The 24247-nt window shown below is 39.3% G+C and overlaps 1 protein-coding gene across 2 annotated transcripts in view; it reads left to right on the top strand.

Moving 5' to 3' along the window:
- Positions 1 to 325: 325 nt before the first annotated feature.
- Positions 326 to 24247, top strand: part of ephb4a (eph receptor B4a) — a 102830-nt gene continuing 78908 nt past the window's right edge. For both annotated transcript variants that reach the window (XM_061898377.1, XM_061898376.1), the window contains exon 1: positions 326 to 1054. In XM_061898377.1, the coding sequence (XP_061754361.1) occupies positions 973 to 1054 (82 nt within the window). In that variant the 5' untranslated portion in view covers positions 326 to 972. The remainder of the gene's footprint in view (positions 1055 to 24247) is intronic.

Below are 24247 nucleotides of genomic sequence, written 5' to 3'. Positions count from 1 at the left end.
TGGATTTGGCTACATTTATTAATTGTTGCCGTGCTTGCTATTAACTTTCTGTGTGATGTGTTGCTTTAGAGAATGTATTTATTCATTTTAATATTACTAGGACAGTGCATATTCATTGACATTTAATTTTCAGTTTCAGTTTCTTTTCGTATGAAGTAAAGTAAAATACACATTAAATAACCCTCAATTGCTTCATGTGAATTAAAGTACAATGTGAATAAAATACTTAATGGCTGCGCTTTTATTTTGAAGGAACATTTCCGAAGCCCTGTCTGCTATCGCGAGCTTTCCCGGCGCCGCTGCTATGGAGACGGCAGAGTGGGCGGAGCTGTGTGTGTTGCCACTGGACTGTTGGCTGCAGCGGCGGCGGGGATGAAGCTCGCAGTCATCTCTTCGACAGCAACTCGGAGCGCGGAGGTCTACCGCCAATGCAACTTTTACCAACTACGTTTTCCTTTTATTTCAACCTTCTTCAGAGAACGAACCCGTTTTTAAAAAGGCCCTTTTTGTTATTAAACACCTGTCATTAGTCATTACCTCGGTTTGGTGTTTTTTTTCAGCCGAAAGCCAACTCGTGCGGTGCTTTTGAGGGAGTACGGAAAACGCATTACTCCGTTTTTTTGTTTTTGTTTTTCTATCATTAAACAGCGTGGAGGAGTCATTATGATGACGCGAGGTGCGCTTTTGGACTTTTAGGTGCTGAACACTTCTCATTCAAGTTGTCACCATGACAGACGACTGATGACTTCTTCCAATCAGGACTTTTTCCAAACTTGGACTCCTGCTTTTTGTCACCACGTTTAATATTGAACCCGCCCTCAGTCCCTCTGTTTTGGCTTTCTGAAGTCTACTTTAAATGCAGACTGGTCTGCGGTCGGTGAGAACACAGCCGAGACGCCGGTACCATCCGATTGTTCCTCCGAGGCACCCAAACAGAGGACACAAGTGCATTGTGCAGCCATCACCATCACTATGGAGCTGACATACAGGATCATTGGCCTGCTGGGATGCATCTTCCTGGACTGGGCTCCTCCTCAGGCTTCTGCAGAGGAAGGTGAGTCTCATTGCCTCATTTACTACTCTTATTTGTTTTGGGGCGGGGGAGTGCATGGTTACCAAAGCACATGGAATTCTAAAAAAAAAAAAAAAAAAAGAGGCTTTTGCAAACACATTTTAAAGAAGTAACCATAGAGACCTTGTTTGAACCATGTGATGAAATGTTCCTATAATGTGTGCTCTTAGTGTTTTCTTGGGTCGGTTTGTTTGTTTATCTGCAATTTCCTGTCTATCTACAGCAGGGGTGTCCAACTCATTTTAGATCAGGGGCCACATAGAGAAAAATATACTCACAAGTGGGCCGGACTGGTAAAATGACGGCACAATAACTTAAAAATAAAGAAAACTTCAGTTTGTTTTCTTTGTTTAAAAATACAACAATCACATTCTGAAATTGTACAAATTAGGTATTCTTTACACTTACATGTTGCGGGTAATACTATTCTATCTTAATTTGTCATTATTAATACTTTCTGAATAAATCTTGTGATAATGTTCTAGGTTCGGTTTGTTTGTTTATCTGCAACTTCCTGTCTATCTACAGCAGGGGTGTCCAACTCATTTTAGATCAGGGGCCACATAGAGAAAAATATACTCACAAGTGGGCCGGTCTGGTAAAATGACGGCACAATAACTTAAAAATAAAGACAACTTCAGGTTGTTTTCTTTGTTTAAAAATACAACAATCACATTCTAAAATACCATTCTATATTTATTTGTCGTTATTTATGCTTTCCGAATAAATTGTCTGATAATGTTAATCAGTCAACTCATTGGTGTTAATTTTCAATCCATCCAGATAAAAAAAAAAATATCAAAATCAAATTACAGGATGTTAATATGTAGTTTGCTCATTTTCCTCGACTGGTGCACTAATATGTGGTTTATTTTTTATTTATTTTTTTACAAAAATAGCATAATCTACTAAGATACAAAGAATTGCTATTGCGACTTCCAGTGGACACAGCAGTTTCTTTCATTCCAAAAATTTCGTTTTTTTAATACTTGGCAAAAAACTTCCCGCAGGCTGGATAAAACCTGTAAGCGGGTAAGTTTGACACCACTGGTCTTCAGTTTTTGCTAAATCTCTTATGAAGGGTTGTTTTCCCTACAAGGATCTCCCCATTTCATGCACGTACATGTTTAACAATCACCACTGTTTAAGATATGCAAAAAAATTCATTGTTTAATTCAGATCTGATCCAGATTGCTTGTATGATAGTAATTCACAATTAACACAGGTGTTTTCTTCAAAGCGTATCCAAATTCATTATTAGACAGTTTTTACAAGGTATGCCGTTTATATTGTGCAACACATTGTTTAATCCAGATCTGATCCATATTTCTTACATAGCAGCAATACATGTTTTAGGCCTGGGCGATATGACCTAAAAATAAAATCTCCTATTTTTTTTTTCACAAAAAAATCGATTTTTGATTTTTTTCCCCCACTTTACTATCCATTCCATCCATCCATTTACTACCGCTTGTTTTCTTTCGGGATCGCTGGAGGTGCTTGATATTTCAAAACAAGTTGTTCTTTTATTTGATCAAAAACTACATGTTGGAAATGACACGTGCACTGCAGATTACTTTTAGCAAAATTCTGATTTGGATAATGTTGTTCTTTTTAGAGCAGATATAAACTGTACTCTTAACTAGATTAAAAGCATCCTCTAGGAGGCAATACTTTTGTCTTGAATAAAATAATTTTGTTCACAAAAATTTACTATTGCACATTGATGCAAATACATAATAATCTCCAACATTGAGATGAATAAAGTGCAAACTTAAAACTTTTGACTTAATTGAAATAATTCTATAAATAAAAATGTAGCATTAAATGCAAATGAACAATCAAGTAAAACATTGAGAAAACTATAATTTCAATAAGTGGATAAACGCAAGCATTTTCATTCACACATCTTGGCGGTGTGCATCATCATCATTGTGCTCAACTGTGCTTCTTTCTCATCATGGTGTAAGCAGTAAGCTGCTTTTTAACCTACAATCATGTTTGCCTCGTAAAAAGTTGCAATGTTTGCACTCGACTGGAGGCCCCAGTTTCAGTTGCTGGAATATGTTTGTTGTGCTGCTGCCTTTTAAAAAAATAGATGCGTTCATTTGTTACACGCCTATTTCTGCAAAACCAAACTACTGGCAGCATTACACTTGTGCGATGTGTGTATGAATCTCCACTAAGGAAATAACGGGCAGGGCAGACGCTACAGAAGTTTCTGGGGGCAAAAAGTATGCCGTTGCAAGAGGAGAAAAAACATAGATTTTTAATTTTGTTTTAATTGTCTGCAACAAAATACTCTTATCGATAAAATTGATATATCGCCCAGGCGCAGCATCAACACCCCTTTCACAATGTTCCCATAACTTGTCAGTGCAAAACGTGTCAATGGTTTAATCCAGTTGTGATCCAGATTGCTTTTATAGTTGTCTTTCACATTGACTCCATGTGTATTTTGTCCCAAATGTATATCCCATTGCCTAGTTATACGTGTTTAGAATGTATGTTTTTATAATTGTCGAAACATGTCAATTGTTTAATCGCAGTCTGATCCAGATTGCTTATATGGCAGCAATTAGGGGTATAACGGTACACAAACATTTCGGTTCGGTACGTATACCTCGGTTTAGAGGTCACGTTTCGGTTCATTTTCGGTACACTAAGAAAACAACAAAATATACATTTTTTGGTTATTTATTTATCCATCAAATTTGTAAACAATAGCTTGATCCTTTTAACATTGCAAACATTATAACAATTCTGCCCACGTTAATCCACAATAATCTGCCTCAAATTGTTGCTTATATGAAATAAAATTACACAACTTTTCTTCTACATTTAAAAGGTGAAACATTAAACAGTTTCAAGTCAACTCATCATGCTTAATTTTTTACAGAACTGGTGAAACCTATAGTTTATTTTTTATTATGTAAATGTTATATTTGTATCAACATGTGATAGCAGGGACCCTGCCATTCAAAACTAGGCTGCTACATTACTAATGATTAATGTAACTATAGCTGAAAAATAGTACAATAGCAATAGGAGAGACTATTCATCCCTGAACATCATGGATTTCATGAAGGCTTTATGATGCACTTACAACTCTTCATTTAACAGAATGTCCTTTTTTGCTGCTTCAACACACCTCAATCAACACTGTGCGTAACACACACGCACACACACACGCATGCACGCACCGCAAAATGAGCTAACGTTACGCTAAACGCTAATTAGCCTTCACCTTAAGCCAGGACTGCGAGTGAGCTGAGCTGCAGTATGTTTCTAGAAGGTCAACGGGCTCATAGTGATGTTTAGAAAGTAGTTGACTTGGAAATGTTTAGTATAATTTGGGGAGAGTCCGCTGCTCACCTGCTAAACGCCTATCTGCTCGACGCTGAAGCGCTGACTAGATGCGCTGACTAGATGCGCATTGAATATGCACTGCTGATTGGCTTGTTACTGCTACGGTTGTAACCAATCAGATGGCTGTGTGGGAGGGACAATGCAGGGTGCTGTGCAGGAGACACAGGCAGAACGGAGCGGAGCAGCTTGTTAAGACTTAAGCATAGGCGGCTACTTCATATGTTCGTGTGGAACTCGTTCGGTACTCCTCCGCACCAAACCGGAACCCCCGTACCGAAACGGTTCAATACGAATACACGTACCGTTACACCCCTAGCAGCAATACATGTTTTATATAGGTGTCAATGTTCCCATAACATACATACACATGTGCAAAACTTGTAGATGGTTTAATACCGATCTGATGCAGATTGTAGCAATTTACATTGAATACAAGCTTTTTGTTCAAAGGATAGCTCATTACTTTCCATACACAGACAGTTTAAACATATCTGTTTTTTATATTGAGCAAAACATGTTAATTGTTTAATCAAGACCTGATCTGGTTTCCTTATATGGTAGTAATTCACTCTTAACACAAAGATTGTCTTCCAAGCATGTCCCCAATACATACACAAACATGTTTGAAAATCATTGCTGTTTATATTGGGCAAACCATGTCATTTGTTTAATGCAGCTCTACTCCAGATTGCTTATATGGCAGCAATTCACATTTTATACACCCATTTGACAATGTTCCCACATATTCATACCAAAACTTGTCAATGGTTTGACCCAGATATGATACAGGTTGGCATATGGTATATATGATAGCAATTTACATTTAATACAGCCATTGTCTTCCAAAGATGCTTCCATTACATACATGTTTTAGAATGGGAAAAAAATGATCTATTTGCTCAATCCGCATCACAGCAATTTACATTTAAGAAAGGCAAGGTCAACATGTTGAAACAATTGTACTTATTTTGGATCCTTATATTGGATGTAGATGAAACTAGAGATTCCAGTTGAAGTGACAAACTTTAATGCCTTGGCAGATGTGTGAGTGCATTGGTTTCATCAAGTCTCTGTCCTCTTCCAGCGCAAATGTTTATTTCTTCCTCATGAATGGCCAAGAAATTAGTACAAAGTCAATACATAGAAGCACTGTCCTGGCTTACCATGCACAGTGCTGGCTTTAATTATATGTTAAAATATGGATAAGCTGTTTAACCGCAGAGTTTATGCTATTGACAATACGTCAGTATTGTTCGGTACTGCTGCCTGCCAGGGGTTGATTCCTAATTTCCCCGTCAGGTTTTTCAGGTTAATGATATTTACATACACACAGTTGCTGTCATCTAGTGTTTCTTCTTTAATCATGTGGGTTTGTCCTGATATGTCCTGACGCCATTAAGTTGCATTGACCAAAGCATTGATGATCACAATCTGTCCTAGCTCTCAGTGCTAATGTGGATAATTTCCCAAAATTATAACAAATAATTATTAATAATTAACTTATCCCAGACATGTGGATTTCAGTCCAGACTTGGTTGTCAACAGGAACATGCTGACCATGCATGACTTCACTTATTCTGTGGCAGGAACTTCAATCTGTCAGCTGCTCCTGGTTGGCCCTTTCTTGGAAACGGGGGAGGTCTACAGAAGCACAATGCTATAGCTTTGAGGAGGTCAGCCATGCTTTTATTGTGTGCATTCAAACATTAATTAGTTTGAATCTATGTGATAAAAGTCTCAGGCAAGTCTTGTTATTAAAGCAGAGGAACTACTTGTATACAACCTCCTATAAAAATAAATTGTTCAGTTTGCTGAGGATGCCATCACGTGACTGTCTTTGTTGGCCAAGTCTGAACAAGAAGTGTTTTTCCGGTGTTGTGGATAAAGATCTCCTCTGTCGGCACACTTTAGACTACAGTAGAACCTGAAAGGTCGAACACAATCTGTTCAGCTGCTCCGACTCTGACTTAAAAAACAATATTAAAAGGATCGATTTCGGAGTCAAACTATCTTACAACCTAACCTGTTTTAACTATCCAATAAATTATCATTCATAAATAACTTATTTAAGTGTTACATAGAGTAGGGATGTGGCGATATGAACATTTTAGATCATTTTTATTGTGACCAAAATTATCACGGTATTGTTGAATGTGCTCACACTGAGTTATTTTTTTTTTATTTTAATAAAAAGGGACACACTCAATATACTTCCCTTGGTAGAAGAAACATTATATATTGTTCTGTTATTGAGTTTTTAGATGTGTTCATCTTTTTGTGTTTTAATTTGTAAAGGTTTTGAAGTGTTTAATATCAAAGGGAAAACAGATGTTGTTTGTAATGAGGAAAGAAGATAATGTGCCAGCAATTAGCATGCTTGCTGCTTCTCTGGGAAATGACCAATATCAATAGTTTTTCAAAGTGAGGTAATTAATCTTGGTTTTACAATAATTACAATTTTATTTGGTAATACTGACCGTCGGACATTTTATTTCTGTTTATCATTAAAATCCCTACACTCAGTTTACAACTGTCAAATTGAACGACCATGACTCGGCTATAAGGCCTTGAAATATAACCTTCTTTTTCAGTATACAATTTTTGGAAATATATTTTTCGAACACAATTAATGTTTTTCACAACCATCTTTTCAAAATCAATGAAATGACAACTGGTAGGCATAGGCCGATATTCGATAAGTCTGAAGTCTAAATGATATAAACACCACCACCACTCCACAGTCCACACTCACTTCGCGTTTGGTGAACAAGCCAGGTCAGTGTAAACCAAACAGTGTAAAATGGTGTGCGCTCACAGAAAGTGTGGTTAGATACATAACCAAAGACATGTTGCCAATTAATACTAGCATTTTTTAATAGTGCTGTCATGTTGTCATATCATGTCTGTTTCTCACTTGGGATCTGCCAAACTTAATTTGGTTTTGCATTTGACCTGGTAATATATCTCAGCTACAATCGAGCGGAAGGCGAAGTACACCTTGGACAAGTCGCCATCTCATCGCAGGGCCAACACAGATAGACAGACAACATTCACACTCACATTCACACACTAGGGCCAATTTAGTGTTGCCAATCAACCTATCCCCCGGTGCATGTTTTTGGAAGTGGGAGGAAGCCGGAGTACTCGGAAGGAACCCAGGCATTCACGGGGAGGACATGCAAACTCCACACAGAAAGATCCCGAGCCCGGGATTGAACCCTGACTACTTAGGACTTTCGTTTTGTGAGGCAGAAGCACTAACCCCTCTGCCACCGTGAAGCCCGCAAAGTAGGAATCATTAATTAAAAATCCAATATTTTCATAGTTCCCATCCATCCATCCATCCATCCATCCATCCATCCATGGATGGATATCCATGGGATGGATATTTTCATAGTTAAAAAGTAAAAAACACTTTTTTTTAATGAGAGAAAAATAATACACTTTAGTCGTCTTTACACTCTTAATCCAATTTATGAATGCTGGCTGAGGCTGGGCCAATCAGTAGCCATGACACTGAACAGCTTGAACTCATTTTTTGGTCTCATCTAGTGGCCAGTGCTACTATAGTATTTACATTAGTTAATTTAGACATATTATATGCTTGAAAATGCTTAATTGAGGACCAAAAATTATAGAACATGCCTAAATAAATTTAAAAAAATCATCGATGTGGTGAAGCTGCAATATTTGAAGCGCAATGTGGCAGGCCCCAAATGTAAGACGACTTGTGTTTTTCAGACTTTTACAGGGTAACGTAACGTCTCATATCCGCTTGATGTTTAAAAGCAAACATGCAGGGTCGATCTCTTCAAACCAACAGCTGCCATTAAAATTTATATCACTTCATTCTATTTATTATTGATGTTGAATTTAGCTAATGTGTACGAAGCAAGCAGGACGCAGGTGTTAGTGACACTTCCTGCTAAATTCTATTTATGCTTCTTCGGTTACCATCAAAATCTTTCTAATTGTACTACCTCTGACGCGTTTAAATTTGGAGGTTCTGCGCTGAGGGCATATGATGCTCACGGCTGCCAAGGCTCTTCTTTTTCTTTAGCAAGACTGAAAATGACTCGTTTGATCGGGAGCCTGTCGGATCGCTCGTCCTTCTGTCCCTGTGAAGATTAAAACCCGGACCTCTTGATCGGATAATTACTTGGGCTGGAAATCTATAACACGCTTTGAGGGTTGGGATTCAAGTAAGCAAGTGGTTACAAAAAAGCTATTTGGCCCCCTCAAATGGAGAAAAATGACTTTTTGTATAAACAAGCAGAAACCAACGCTTTGAATCCAAATAATGCGACATGCTATGCCAGCAGATTAAATTATAGTCTAAGCTTTATGTTACAGAGCTGCTGTGGTGGCGTTAAAAACCAACAAAGAAAAGGGCAGCTTCTGCTCATTGCCACATTTTGTAAAAAAAACACACAAAAAAAAACGCCACAAAGATGTAAACAGACCTAATAGGCCTTTTGTGGAGCATCTCTCTTCACAAACACTGTGATGTGGCAGTGTGCACATTAGTAAATGTACTCACTTCCTTCTCCTCTGTCATTTCAACAGATGTCTTCATTAGGCCCAGTACTCTATTTTGTTGCATTATGATAGCATGAAGAATCTGGCCAGCTTGAAGAACTGAATCATCTACCTGATGACTGTGGTTGTCATGGTAAATGGAAGCCAGGTCCATTCAGCTTGAGTATACCGTGTAGAATAGATTAATGGTGGCACTAGGAATGTTTGTAAGCAATGTTGAGACATTTTTTTACTCTTATCCGTTGCTCTTCTTCTTACGTTCCTGGTGAACTAACCTTGAAGCTGCTTTATAGTTTGCTGCTGCAAGAGGAGAAAGGAGTTGCCGGTCTAGTTTGTTTAGTGGGGGCCAGCCTCATTGTGCTGGACTAAAAACGTTGACAGCACTCTTTTAGCTGGTAGCTAATAGACAAAAAAAATGAGGCGCCGGCCCGCCTGTTGCAAACTATAAAGTGCTGGCATTGGCAGTGCATAGCTGCTATTTCAGTATTGTGGATATTGATCAGCTAAATTGTTCGCACTGAATCTTACAAAAGTATTAACACAGTTGATTTACTTAATTGCAAAGAGTACCAGGTATCTTTTAGAGCTACAGCAGTACTTCTCAAATCGTAGGGGAAAGGTATGGGTACTTTTCATATTTAAATCCATACAGTACCAATTCCCAGTACCTGGTAATTGATACCCAGTACCTGTACTCAAAGATACTCATTTTCAGTAACTTTGTGTGTGTTAATAAATTGTTAATTAGTAATTGATTGATAATTAAATTGCGTTCCAATACAACATTTAAACATGAGCTGATTATGATAACTGTGCTGTCCAGTTTTTCTTATTACATTTATGAATAAATGAATTAATGTGGATATTTTTATCATCATTATACATGTATAACAAAATTGAAATACAAGACCCTACTGTAGGTGCTAAATGTAATACAATGCTAAAATCATGTCAAAACAACAATGAGATATAAATATACATAAATAGCAAAACACAGAGTTGGTGTGGAATTTTAAAATATCTGTATATATGTGTATATACACACATGGATGTAAACATGGATGTAATCAGACAAACTAATTGCACGGTAGTGAACATAGAAGTAAACACTGCACTTTCCTCTGTTATTGTTCAGTAGTAGTAGTAGCAGTGGTGGTATTTATTTATATGTATAACTTTTGAGTCTCATTTGCAATTCAAAGATCTTAGATTCCAGTGGTGTACAGACTATGCCATTAGGCTGAATGTGCAAGTTTAGTCATATGTTGCATCCGAAAATTAATGTAATGATTACCGTTATAGTGATCAACCACAATTACATGTCCAACAGTTACTCTTACCGTTTCAAATTGTAATTATCGTACAACCGTGATTGATAACCTGAACTTGAAAAACTCACGGCAATACTGCTCATTTCCTGGAGATCCAGTTTGCCGCTAATTGTTACCTATCTTAAATGCTAATATGAGTTCAAGACTCATTAATGTCTCTCCCCCATTAAAAACACCCATTTCGCCTTTCAGTCTAAAACCTTTACAAATTTAAAGGCAAGTTAAACATATCCATCCATCCAATCATTTTCTACCGCTTATTCCCTTTGGGATCGCGGGGTGCGCTGGTGCCTATCTCAGCTACAATCATGCAGGAGGCAGTGTACACCCTGGACAAGTCGCCACCTCATCGCAGGGCAAGTTAAACATATATAAAAACTAAAATAAGACAAAAATAACACAAAAGTTAGGGTTTTTATGCCAAGTAATGTGTGTGTTTTGTTGCTTATTTATTTATTTATTTATTTATATTTGTATATATTTTGAATAAAACTTGGTTGAAACCTACTCAGTGGCCTAGTGGTTAGAGTGTCTGCCCTAAGATCAGTAGGTTGTGAGTTCAAACCCCGGCTGAGTCATACCAGAGACTATAAAAATGGGACCCATTGCCTCCCTTGCCAGCACTCAGCAGGAACCCATTGCCTCCCTGCTTAGCACTCAGCATCAAGGGTTGGAATTGGGGGTTAATCACCATGAATGATTCCCGGGCGCGACACCACTGTTGCCCGCTGCTCCCCTCACTTCCTAGGGGGTGATCAAGGGAATGGTTCAAATGTAGAGGACACATCTCACCACACCTAGTGTGTGTGTGACAATCATTGGTACTTAAACTTTAACTTTAAAATTTTCAGCATATATGTGTAAAAGTACTTTTGAGAAGATTCAACAATAACCAAAAAAAATAATGATAACCGTGATAATTTTTGTTCCCAATAACCGTAATAGGAAATTTGAATCATCCCTACGTACTGCAAAGTTTTTACACTGAAAGTCGTGTGCTTATTACACAGTTGCTGTTTGATTGTGACGTGCATCTTTAACTTGTAGCTTTAATTGAAAAATGTTGAGGTGTTGAAATCGCCATGTAAAATCGCTAATGTTAATAATAGCATCTATGAGGAAAACGGCAATAAAAATTAGCATCAAGCTAGAAAATTCTGGAAAACTGGAACCTTACTTTACAGTCAGATTGACTTGTATCAGGCTTACTTGCAAATGCGTGAGCAGATTGTCGAACAATTTCAGAACAGCATTTCTCAATGAGCTATTGTAAGTAAATTTAGGGATTCCACCATCTGTGGTCCGTAACATCATCAAAAGGTTCAGAGAATCTGGAGAAATCACTGCACGTAAGCGGCTAGGCCGTGACCTTAGATCCCTCAGGTGGTACAGCTTCAAAAAGCGACATCAGTGTGTTAAGGATATCAGCACATGGGCTCAGGAAAACTTCAGAAAACCGCTGTCTGTAGTTACAGTTCATCGCTACATTTGTAAGTGCAAGTAAGAACTATACTATGCAAAGTAAAAGCCATTTATCAACAACACCCAGAAACGCCACTGGCTTCGCTGGGTCCGAGCTCATCTAAGATGGACTGATGCAAAGTGTAAAACTGTTCTGTGGTCTGACGAGTCCACATTTCAAATTGTTTTTGGAAACTGTGGACGTCGTGTCCTCTGGACCAAAGAGGAAAATAACTACCAGGACTGTTATAGGCGCAAAGTTCAAAAAGCCAGCATCTGTGATGGTATAGGGGTGTATTAGTGCCCAAAGCACAAATATTTACACATCTGTGAAGGCACCATTAATGCTGAAAGTTACATACAGGTTTTGGAGTGACATATGTTGCCGTTCAAGCAATGTCTTTTTCCTGCTTATTTCAGCAAGTCAATGCCAAGCCACGTTCTCCATGTGTTACAACAACGGGGCTTCATAGTAAAAGAGCGCAGGTACTAGACTGGTCTGCCTGTAGTCCAGACCTGTCTCCCATTGAAAATGTGGCGCGTATTATGAAGTGTAAAATACAACAACGGAGATGTACATCAAGCAAGAATGGGAAACAATTACACCTGAAAAGCTTAAAAAATTGGTCTCTTCAGCTCCCAAATGTTTGCTGAGTGTTGTTAAAAGTGTTGTTTTGGGTTTTGTATTGACTGTACAATTTAAAAAACTATTAATGGTGAGCGCGATGGACAATTTAACAATATCAGCACAATATTTAAACTATTCCCTTATTCTCTGTCCTTTTTGTGCACCGGTTGTATGTTCAGCCTCGTCCTCCAGTGAGTGTTATTTGCCCCCTTTTAAGTCCTCTACAAAGTTATATAATTTTTTTATAAAGTGTTTCATGTAACTAAGATGTTGTTTACTTCTGATGCAGCCAGTAATCATTTGTTCAACCTTTTTTAGTTATACTAGCAGTGTTCCATTAAGTTCCATTTTCATCATTTTCCATCGTTAGTGCTATTCAACTTGTGGCTCACAAGTTCAGTTCCAAAATCTTGTGAGAGACTCGCATTTTTGCAGCAGATTCTTAAAAACATTAGATTGCTATGATTGAGATCTTCAATGACCAGCTTTTTGCAGAAGGTCCTTAAAAACAGCACAGCGCTCCTATAAATAACAAAATAAACAAAGATCAAATGTCTACTGTAGAGGACACTGGTTACAATATAATATCCAAAATATTAATAGCTAAAGGAGCAGTCTGGTCATTAGCTTTCTAGAAATGTGGCCCCCGAAACAATATAGTTGAAAACTATATTGACTATAGCATCATCCCTCCTAATGTAAACACGTATCTTCGAATTATTTTTTCACCTCCTCCAAGGCATGACCAGTAGAAAGAGCGCCACAGTGTTTCACAATCTTAACTTAAACTCCCACTGCGCCCCGAATCATTCCCATCGCTGAAAGGCTTTGTATCGACAAGGCCTCACGTGAGGCACAATCCCTCCTTTCAACACGCCCGTCACCTTTTCTTTCGCTCATCTTTCCGCACATCCTCTTGTCATCCTTGATGCCTGACTGCTGCTATGCTGTTTTTCCTCTTGCTGACTCTATCCCCCATGCCGCGGAAATGTGGATCCTTTCCCAGAAATCCTTTTAAACGGAACTGATTTTTATAAGAAAGGGATTTGCATTTAAAGCAACCCCCCTCCCCTCTTTCTCCCTCTCTCTGAAAGCTGCTAGCCCCGCGATCCTCAGCACCTCAATCCTGTGATTAGCCTTCTGAAGAGTTAAACAGGCATCCGAGTGCCACAAGTACCCTCATTGCGGAGATGCATATTCCAGCCTGGAAATGCAGGTGGATGACAGAGGAGAGGATGCGACCAAACACCCCCACCTCCATGCCTAGGCACCCACGTCAGACATTCACTCTGGAGAGCCTGTCGGTCCTTCCACCCACACTCTGTTCCCTGTGAGTGGGACACAATGGGGACGAGCTGCAGCAAAGTGGGAATGAGGCCACAGCCATATAAGCACCACGGAGAATGGCACTTTTTTTAGAGGGACGGGGGAGGGGGGGCTCTCTTTGATTGAAGTCTGACGTTATAGTGCAGGTCCATGTCTGCATTATAAGCAAATGTTGCCTATTTGCATTTTGTAATCATACGCACCTGCGGCCAGATATTGGCCATATATGAGCCGGGCTGTATTTGTGATTATGGCAAAGTGATTAAAAAGGTTTTTTAATTAGAGGGGTGTTGATGATCTCTATTCCCTCTTCCTGATGGAACTGGAAGCTCACTTTAGCTTGCCGTTGATGTCTCCTCATTTAGCAACCAAGATGAAGGATAGTGTCCACATGCACGCTCCTGCACGCTGTCGCATCGCTCCAGTTTGAGCCCGGGATATTTTCCTCCCTGACCTACATCTTGTGTCGCATGCGCACGGTTTTTAAAGTCCAAATGCAAGACGGGGAGCCCATGCACCCTTTGCGTGCGCACCTCTCGCAGGGGCTCGCTTTCATGCTACGGCGCCGTGTGGGTTCTGCTTTATGCAGCGCAACAGAGACATTCCTGTGAGCGGGCTGCCCTCCTACAGCTGCACACAGTTAAGAGCTTAAGCAGGGAGTCGAGTTTTAAAAGGAGTCAGGGTGTTTGCTTTCGGAGGCATTCAAACGCCATTTTTGGCAGCTGGCTGACTTCTCTTTTTAGGGAGTGCTGCACACAACAGGTTCCTGCACATTTAGTGTTTCCTCACGTTACGTCCACCTGCACAAATAATACGATCCAGTTTTAATTGAGGCTTGAATATTGTGGTTTGCAGCAGCTTTTTCAAAAAGAGGCTTATTTTTTTCATAAAGTTGCTCCAGCTTGGGATTTTATGAATTTCTTATCAATATTTTAAATTGAGATGTACCGATCCTGATAATGAGATGGGATTGGAGGCCGATATTTAGGGATGATGTTTGAAAACCGGTTCTCCCGATGCTTCGATAAGAAAAGAACCGATTCCATGGATTTGAATCCCTTTTTGAGAACCGGTTCCTGTTATCAAAGGCACAATACCGTATTTCCGCGACCATAGGGCGCACCGCATTAAAAGACATTGTGTCAGTTATGGGTGCCATTTCTGTATTTAACGCATAATTAAGTCGCAGTATATTTTTGGGCGCAGGCATGGTTAAAAATACGCTAGCTTAAAACATACGCTAGCGTATCTTTATGCATGGACGCTGTTTTAAAAAGGCAGCAGGAGCAAAGCTGAGTTCGTTTGTACTTTATTAAAGTATTTATAATTGTACTCACATTATTTTTTTGATCAATCCTCATCCACAAATCCATCACAGTCCTCATCTTCTGTGTCCGAAATGATCAGCTGGGCACGTTCTCCATCAAACTCGCCAGATTCTTTCTCCTCATTTTCAAAGTCAGTCTCGTTGCCGTGGGGCTGCTCGAAAAAAATAAAAGCCGACTTCTCTTGCCCCGTTGTGCATATGGATTCACTACTCTTGGTCCCTTTCTTCTCCACAGTGTGCTTCACCGGGATGTCGAAAATGAGTAGCACCTCGTCCATGTTGGTGATGTGTTTGTCGGCAATTGTTTTATTTACAACGCACACAGCAGTACTATATGCTCACTGGGGGCGTGCCATTAGCGTCCTCTCTCACCTGAAACCTTCACCCTTTAACATCCACATGCTGTCCTCAGTCACGTCCGTCTTTCCTTCAAATAAACAGCGTGCCGGCCCAGTCACATAACATATATGGCTTTTGGAACTCAGTGCACACACAACGACCTATCTGGATTTGATAAGACATTTGATAAGGAATCTGTTCAATAAGAGGATTCGATATTGGCATCGACATCGATAACTTCTTAACGAACATCATCCCTACCGATAGTTGCATTTTTTAACTGATTGGCTGGTGAGCTGCCGAGCCTAGTTGATATTTACCGCAGATGTGTCCAGTGTAGGGTTGTACTACATTGCCTTTGCAGGGCTCTAATTTTACCGGGGCAACTCCGGTAAGTGCCGTGACCGCCCTCGTCTTTCGCCGTAATGGCCAAAAAATGTACCAACATTTGCGGTAGGAACATGCCGTGACCGCCCTTGACTTTTTACTTGTTAATGGACGAGGGAAGTATCAGTAAACGGTACAATGATCATATGCGATAGTTAGTAATCCCGTAAAAATTTTTATAATTACCAAGAAAAAATTATTTATTAATGCATATTCAGCAGCACGAAGTCAGGCGCATGCGTACTAACGGTGTTTGGCTTGATAATCATGGCGGACCCAACGACACCGACTTTTCTGCGGAGATTTCCCCTTGGAGTAAACGGAGCCAAGCGCTTGGTTTAACGTCATTTTCCCTCGCTACCCAGCGTGCATTTTAGAGCGCACTGCTGTGTTTAGATCAGTGGTTCCCAAAGTGGGCGGTACCGTCCCCCTGGGGGCGGTGGAAAGATCTGGGGGGGGGCGGTGAGGAAGAAGGGGGCGGTAGGGGGGCGGCAGTCCGAAGTCGAAGTCAGAAGTTCGAACGTTTGTTTGACGATTTGTACACAACACGTGCAGCAGGACGAGTAAGTGGACGACGCATCAGGGTCCGGTTACCACACGCCGCTCTGGCCCAGTCAGATCCGACAGCATAGACTACAAAAGCAAAAGCTCAAGTTTGTAATTTCAAGCTTGTAATGTTCAGAATTTTCAAAAAGTCATATCAAGATTTTTGGTTACAAAAAAAAATCTCTGACTGCTATCAAGTGCTGTGGAACAAGGTCAAGATGTACTTTATTGCCTTCCCAACATCATATTTAGTAGAACGGGGCTTCAGTGCAGTCGCCTTGCTTCTTTCCAAGCAAAGAAACCGACAGAAAATTACTGACCGCGGGGATCTACGACTTCTTCTTAGTGAGTTCCAGCCTGATGTTGAGATGCCTATGTCCCTGCACCAAGCACATCCATCCCATTAATATTAAGTGTGAGACAATGAAGGTTACTGGTGGAATGTTTATTTACCATTCTATGTTGCTGAAACAGTTAAAACTGCTAAAAAATAAATTGGTTTACTAAATTGGGTTTTATTTGTGAAATACACATTTGTGTTTAACCTTTCTCTTTTCAAATGGCAGCATACCAAATATCAAGAAAGAGGTGTTTGTTTCCATATGTGTCTGTGGGGGGGGGGGTGCGCTAGGAATTCACTGGGGAGCCAAGGGGGCGCCAGCCTGCAAAAGTTTGGGAACCATTGGTTTAGATGGAGACAGGTGTGGACAATATTTGAGACACTTGTCCCCACACTAAAAGTATACAGCAAAGGAGAAAACTATTTGATGTTATGCAGAAGGCGATGTGTCGTGAACGTTGTCACATCTAGTTTGTAAAGTCTTTTCTTGTTTCACCCCTCCTTTATTTAACTGTATCAGTGTTTAAATAACATCAATACTAGCTAAAATGTTTTGTCATCTCATCGAATTGATAGCAGGCTGTGAAGATTGTTTATTCGACGGGAGAGGGATCACTCTGGGTTTTTTTGTTGTTTGCCAAACTGTTGTACTGAAACACTAGGGAGGCGTTGGAAAAGGACAAAGCTTGTTTATCAGACTTCATCCTCAATAGCCAAACTGCTTTATGTCTTATTTAAATATCCAAAAGTAAACACCATGTTTTTATACATGTTTTTTTCATGTCACAAAGGTATTACTTCAAAAATCATTCATGTGACACATCATTTTGTTAATGTTTAATTGTGTATAGTTAATTCCTGTACTAAATATTTCTGCTCAAACTCTTAATGGATCTGTCCCGATATACCATCTACATCTACATGTAAATGTACCAGTGACGTGCAGTCAGGGGAGGCAGTGGCTTACACTTGCATCGCATCTCTTAAGCTTGACAGCACACTGTGTCCAATGTTTTCTCAAAGATAAAATAAGTCATATTTTTGGTTCATTTAATAGTTAAAACAAATTTACATATTGCAATCAGTTGATAAAACATTTTACTTTACAATTATAAAATATATATTTTTTTAAATCTACTACTCTGCTAGCATGTCAGCAGACTGGGGTAGATCCTGCTGAAATCCTTTGTATTGAATGAATAGAGAATCATTTTGAACCGGAAAAATATCGTTTTTTAATCGAGAATCGCGTTGAATCGAAAAAAATTGATTTATAATCGAATCGCGAACCCAAGAATCGATATTTAATCGAATCGTGGGAGACCCAAAGATTCGCAGCCCTTATATATATACACATATATATATATATATATATATATATATATATATATATATATATATATATATATATATATATATATATATATATATATATATATATCTTGCCTCGAAAGACCTTCTGCCTCAAAAGAAAATAATGTTTGCCTTGTTGCCCTTCTAACTTGCCTTGGTGCCTTAAAATAAGGTCAAGGCAAGTGTTGCCTTGACCTTAAAAAATAAATATTTGAGCCCTGCCTTTGAAAAATACCTGTGCTTTTTTCCGTCCACATGCTGTCGTTTTTGAGACGAGGTACACCCTGAGTTGGTCAACACACACTAGTTAATTAAGAGGATGCGTAAAACGCAATATGGAAGTATTGTGGCTTTAAAACTAACGATAAAATTGATGCTTTAAACATGAAAGCCCAGCCAATTATTAGCATAGTCAAAACCACCAATGTAGCGTAAAATACAGTTATGCAAGTGAACCGACTGAATTTTGTAACAAAATGCCACAATTAAATTTTTGTTTTATCATTAACAATATGTGCTTTATCTCGTACATGTATTGGTTTTTTGTTAAGTGCAGATCAAAAGAGGCAACCATAAATCATGAAGCATTGAATACAATGTGAGTAAAGCTTTCCATTATTTTCTAACCTAATCCTACACTATTGCAGGGTGTATGTAATATGTAAAAATTCAAATTGTTCTTTGAGTGCAATATGAAAAGCCCAATGTGTTTAATGCTTTTTAATTTAAATTCCAATCTTCTAAAATGATTTTTTAGGATAGGATAGGATAGGTCTTTATTGTCATTGCACAAGTACAACGAAACTTTTTTTTCAGCACAAATCTGTTCAAGATTAGACAAACAGACAGTGTACAGGGTTACAGAACAAGAACACTGATGGGTCGCCATAAGGTGCCCCGTAAAAGATGGGAAAAAGGTAAACGCTGGGGAAGGATGAGTAAAAAAATACAATCCAGACTGGGCTCCTAAGGGGGCCCAGTTCGGAGTGGGAAAAAACCTCCATAGCAAAGCACATGTGGCAGCTTTGTGGTACTTTGAAGACTGCCAGCAACGTCCAATTTGTCGACAAACCAGAGCAACGCTTACTCCAATCAGCAGATGTCCTGTTGTCATAATTCCGAATAGGTGGATATCTTCACGTCGTCGACAGAAAAGGGTCGCCAGGCACGCGGCCCTCCTTCTTCTCCCAAGAGTCCGTCGTGTGTCCAGCAACAACCGCTTCGTCACGACAGCAGGTTCCCCCAAACCCAAGATCTTGTCAATTTTGTTGAGGCCAGTTAAATAGTTCCAATGTTTCGATTTGGAGAGCAGTGCAAAAAGAGGCAACAAGAAAGTTAAGACAAGACAAAACAAAGAAGCAAGCTGGAGAGATAAGGGAGAGGAAAGGGGAGCGTCCACCCTCATTGAGTGCAGTTAGAAATGTATCATAAGATTTTCTGTTAAAATGAAGCCAATATTGACATCTTTTGTGGTCCCCTTTATTTTCAAAAGTATCAAAATATTGCTATAGATTTTGGTAACGGTACTGGTACAGAAATATTGGTATCATGACAACCCGAATACGTGGCTGAAGATTGTCCTCACATGAAAGATTTCTTCAAAAGGGATGTACGCTACAGAAGACACAATTACATTTCTGTATACCTTGTTACACACACATACAGGAGGTGCGTGCATGAATTCCTGGAGGGTGCATGTCTTGCTAGAACACCGGCTCAAATTTAAGAGCAAGCTGCAATGAATAGGTCGTCCTGAAGCCGCTTTTAAGATACTAATTCTCACCACCATGGCCGAAAATAGACGTAATTCTTTGATTGATTGATTGAAACTTTTATTAGTAGATTGTACAGTACAGTACATATTCCGTACAATTGACCACTAAATGGTAAAACCCGAATAAGTTTTTCAACTTGATAAAGTTGGTGTCCACTTTAATCAATTCATGGTAATTCCTACTCTGGTATCATATGAAGGTTCTCATTCATTCAGTTTGTTGTCATCTCAGGGCGTTCAATCATTCGTAACTGTACTGCTTGGTTTGCTTGGTTGGTGCCAAAACACCAAATATTTATGTTTGTAAATATTTGGGGTTTGGCACCAGCCGTTTGGACTAAATCTGACAAATCTAAGTCTAGGAACAATAACTGAATAAGCCGACTCGGATGAGCGGCGAAACGTCTTCTAAGACTAACCAAGCAGTCCAGTTGCGAACGATTGAATGCCCTGACAATCAGTATATACTGTATATGATACTAAAGGGATTAGGTCATTTTTTATTGATCTTTTCAGTTCAAATATATATATATATGTTTTTGTTTTGTTATTGTTTGCAGTCTCAGGGATTGATAGTCTCTGGATACAGGAAGGCTTTGAAGACAGAACTCAAATAGTTTAAGCGCCTTTCGTGTCGTTCTCGCCAGTTCCAGGTCCCGAAATGGTGGTCAAAGTGTCACAATTTTTGTCGGATTATAATCTCAGCCATCTACTTTTCAGGTGAGAGGCTTGATTTATGACCTACAATAAATTTGCAGAGAACAGGGAAGCAAGGAAGCACTCGATGATGTAAAAATAGGTACACAAGTTTGTGATCACGGCGCCGCTATAAATATTTTGTCTGCGTTTGGGCTTATAATACCAATATCACCAATACTTGGTTAATTTTCAAGTCACAAAATGTAAATTGAGTATTGCCGCAAAATGAATGGTTATTTATCGGATTTTATGGACGGAATAATAGTGGTAAGCAGGCTTTTATTTACGTTGTATTAAAAAAATCCATCCCTCGTCACGTCTTTCATAATGATTGTTAAGGATGGGCAAAATTCCCCAAAAAAGTGCAATTCCCCTTTAAGAATATGTGATTTTACAATTGCATTTGTTTTGAAATTAATCAATACATTATAATTGTGAAACCAGACTACAATTGCACAGTCAAATAATTTAATCATTGCATCCCTAATCGCAACATGGCTAATTCCTGAACAATGTGACTGAGGTGTGTTTCTTGTCGCCTCATTCGATTGAGCTCCTGTAGTAAATCTCATTGATTATAGTTCATCCCATTGAGGGTATTACAGTACTATGAACACACCCTGAGATTGGACGCAGTCATGGTTCTGCATTTAAAAAAAGTTAGTAAATGAGTGTTTTACCTCAAATTTTGGCAGGCTGCACAAGGAAAATAATGCTCTTTGTAGTCGATGTGATGGCTTCACATGCAAAGATGAGTCTATCTTTATCCACAGGCTGGCTGGAGCAATGCACAGACTGATGAAATGAGTTCACTTCACACAGCATGTCTGTAGAGTCAGGATGGGTTAGAATAGAAGAAATTGTTTGGTTGGTAGGGAGTCTGTTAGCTGCCCTCCTCCCACAGCAGATTAGTCACTTTTGTGCTTCTTGTCCTCCCAAAAATAAATGTTACATTCTGCTTTTGTAAAAAATATTTGAGAAGAAGTCCTACAGCAGACAATTTAGTGACTTATGGATACTGACTTTACATGGGTCACAAGTTAAGACGGTTTTAAGATGTATTTATAGATACAGTTTGTAGTGCAAAGTAGTTTGTTGTGGGGGGCTGGCAAATGATCAGGTCAGGTAATTAGAACTATCCAGCACGCCAACATCGGGGGGCGTGTGAGTCCCCCGCTGGTTAGGAAGATCATCCCAGATTTCATCGCTGCATGACTTCAAATTGTCCCAACCACAGGGGGTCACCAACCTCTGACCCTCCCGAGCCTCTTTTTGGGCAGAGGACAAGAGGATGAAAATGCTCCTCCGAGTAAAAAAAATTGCCGAACCTGCTCTTTCCCATGGTGCTTTTGTTGGGATGGCACAGACAATCTGCTGCCTGGGTGCATTAATGAAGATGATAGCAGCTTCACTGGCGCTTCTTGGAGCGCAGCTTGATGATATGTGAACACTCCCAATGTCTACAGCAGCTTTAAATTCAATGAAACCTAAAGCTGAACACAGGCCTCTCGAGGATGCATCCTGACTTGGAAAACAATTGTTCCTCACGTTAATAGAATTAGGCTGTTCTGAGGTCAAACTGCTGCCTCCATAAAACCTTTTTTCATCCGTCAGAACGTGTTCTATCCTCCTGAGAAGAATTTGCTTGGGTGTATTTCTTTTGACAGAGTTACAAATTCCAGGAAAAATGTAAAACACAAATGTCCACTGCAAAGGACGCTGGTTCTCAGGAGATGATGTGGTGTTTTAAAGTGTAAAAATAAGTTAACTACTGTTATTTGTATATGTTAAAACAATTAAAACAGTCTGTTGTGGCATACTCAACTCCCTTTTCCATATTCTTTACTGAAAAGATATATGGCTAATGCATAACCTTTGACAACTGGTGACGTTAGGGTTGGGCGATAAAACAATATCAGTAAACATCGTTATAAAATGTTCAATAATTTTTTTTATTCTTCATTGGAAGAAACCGGAAGTTGCAAAGCAAGGTTGGTTGCATGAACAAAGGCACTTGCTTTCTTGTAATCTAGCAACGCAGAAGGTAAATGGTAAATGGGTTGTACTTGTATAGCGCTTTTCTACCTTTTTGAGGAACTCAAAGCGCTTTGACACTATTTCCACATTCACCCATTCACACACACACACACACACACACACACACACACACACACACACACACACACTGATGGCGGGAGCTGCCATACAAGGCACTAACCAGGACCCATCAAGCGCAAGGGTGAAGTGTCTTGCTCAAGGACACAACAGACATGACTAGGATGGTAGAATTTGGGGATTGAACCAGGAACCCTCAGGTTGCCGGCACAGCCACTTTCCCAACCGCGCCACGCCGTCCCCGAGGTGATCACTGATCAATCAGAGTGACACGTTAACTGCCAATCAGGTAACAATATCACCTATCAGGTTCGGTTGCGCCGTCTTGTTGTCTGGCGGTTGATTATTTGCTTGTAGTAAGAAGAGAAACTAAAAATGAGTGCTACAGAGAGCAGCGAAATCCTCAATAAAACAGGAAAGGTCACCCCGACAGTATGGCAGTTTTGTTTTAGTTTTTTTTTAGTCCGGACATTAGTCAGATCAATGTGGCCTGTAAATCATGCAAGGCGCTCGTCCCCACCAAGACTGGCAATACCTCACCACCTTAGCCATTTTCACCCTTAAGAGCACAGGCATAACTTCCTGGCACTACTTTTCAGGTTTCTCTATTTTTAAATGTTTCACACTTTGCACTATTTTCTTGCACTTTATTAGGCCTTTCTTACTTAGTCCTCATTTTTGCACTTTAACTTCAAGAGGTTATTGTTAAAACTTTAATGTGCTTTTAGGATTTTGTTTACATTGATTGAGTATTTTCCATGGTTGTGCTGAAATGTCCTTTCCTTTCTGTTGAATAGCTGAAGGGATTTTAATCAGAAGAAAGTTATATTTTAAATGAAATTGTTTACATTTTAATATATTTTCTCCTGGTCCTTATTTTTTGAAAAAATATCAATATTTATCGATATCGACCCATATAGAACACAGTGATACAGTTTTCAGCTGTATCGCCCAGCCCTGTGACGTTTACCAGCTGATATCAGCCAAATTGTATGACCTTTGGAGTGTTTGAATCGTGAGTTTGCATTGTTTTAAAAAAGTAGTAGAGCTAGACTTCTTGTTTACTCGAGTATAACTTATCCTGTTGCCCACAAAGTTGCCTCATCATTCATAATAATGTGTTTTTATACACTAATTTCTTTAAAAACTGTTACATCAAAGTCTTAAAAATTATGCCATCAGAGACCAGCAGGCATCTAATCTTTTTTTCTCCTTTTTTGGGTAGGGGATGTGCCTATTAAGTCAGAAGCAGGGATATTTTAGGGGATATTTCATCACTTCAGCTCCAGGCTTCCTGCGGTATGACCATTTACATTATGAATAAAAATGTTCTTGGCTGCATTAATCAATACAAGTGACCCACATCTTCAAGGCAATTTTTTACCCTCATGCAGCAGCAGCAAGGAATATTTTGGATTTAGGGAGCATCCAATTGATGTGAAGTTCCATATCTTTGTGTTTGACAATTATTTTTAAGAGAGTTCTGTTGTTGAGACTGTGGACTGAAATGTTGGAGAAAAATCAGCAGCTCTACTTTCTAATTGTCTCATCTCAAGAGTTGTCTTGTTATACTCGCCATGATTTTTTATTTATTCTCCTGAGAACCAGCATCCTCTACAGTAGATGTTTTTATGGTCTGTT

This window comes from Nerophis ophidion, linkage group LG04, assembly GCF_033978795.1.
Source record: "Nerophis ophidion isolate RoL-2023_Sa linkage group LG04, RoL_Noph_v1.0, whole genome shotgun sequence".
Lineage (NCBI taxonomy): Eukaryota > Metazoa > Chordata > Actinopteri > Syngnathiformes > Syngnathidae > Nerophis > Nerophis ophidion.
Note: the sequence above shows the minus strand (reverse complement) of the source record. Positions and strands in the feature narration are given on the sequence as shown.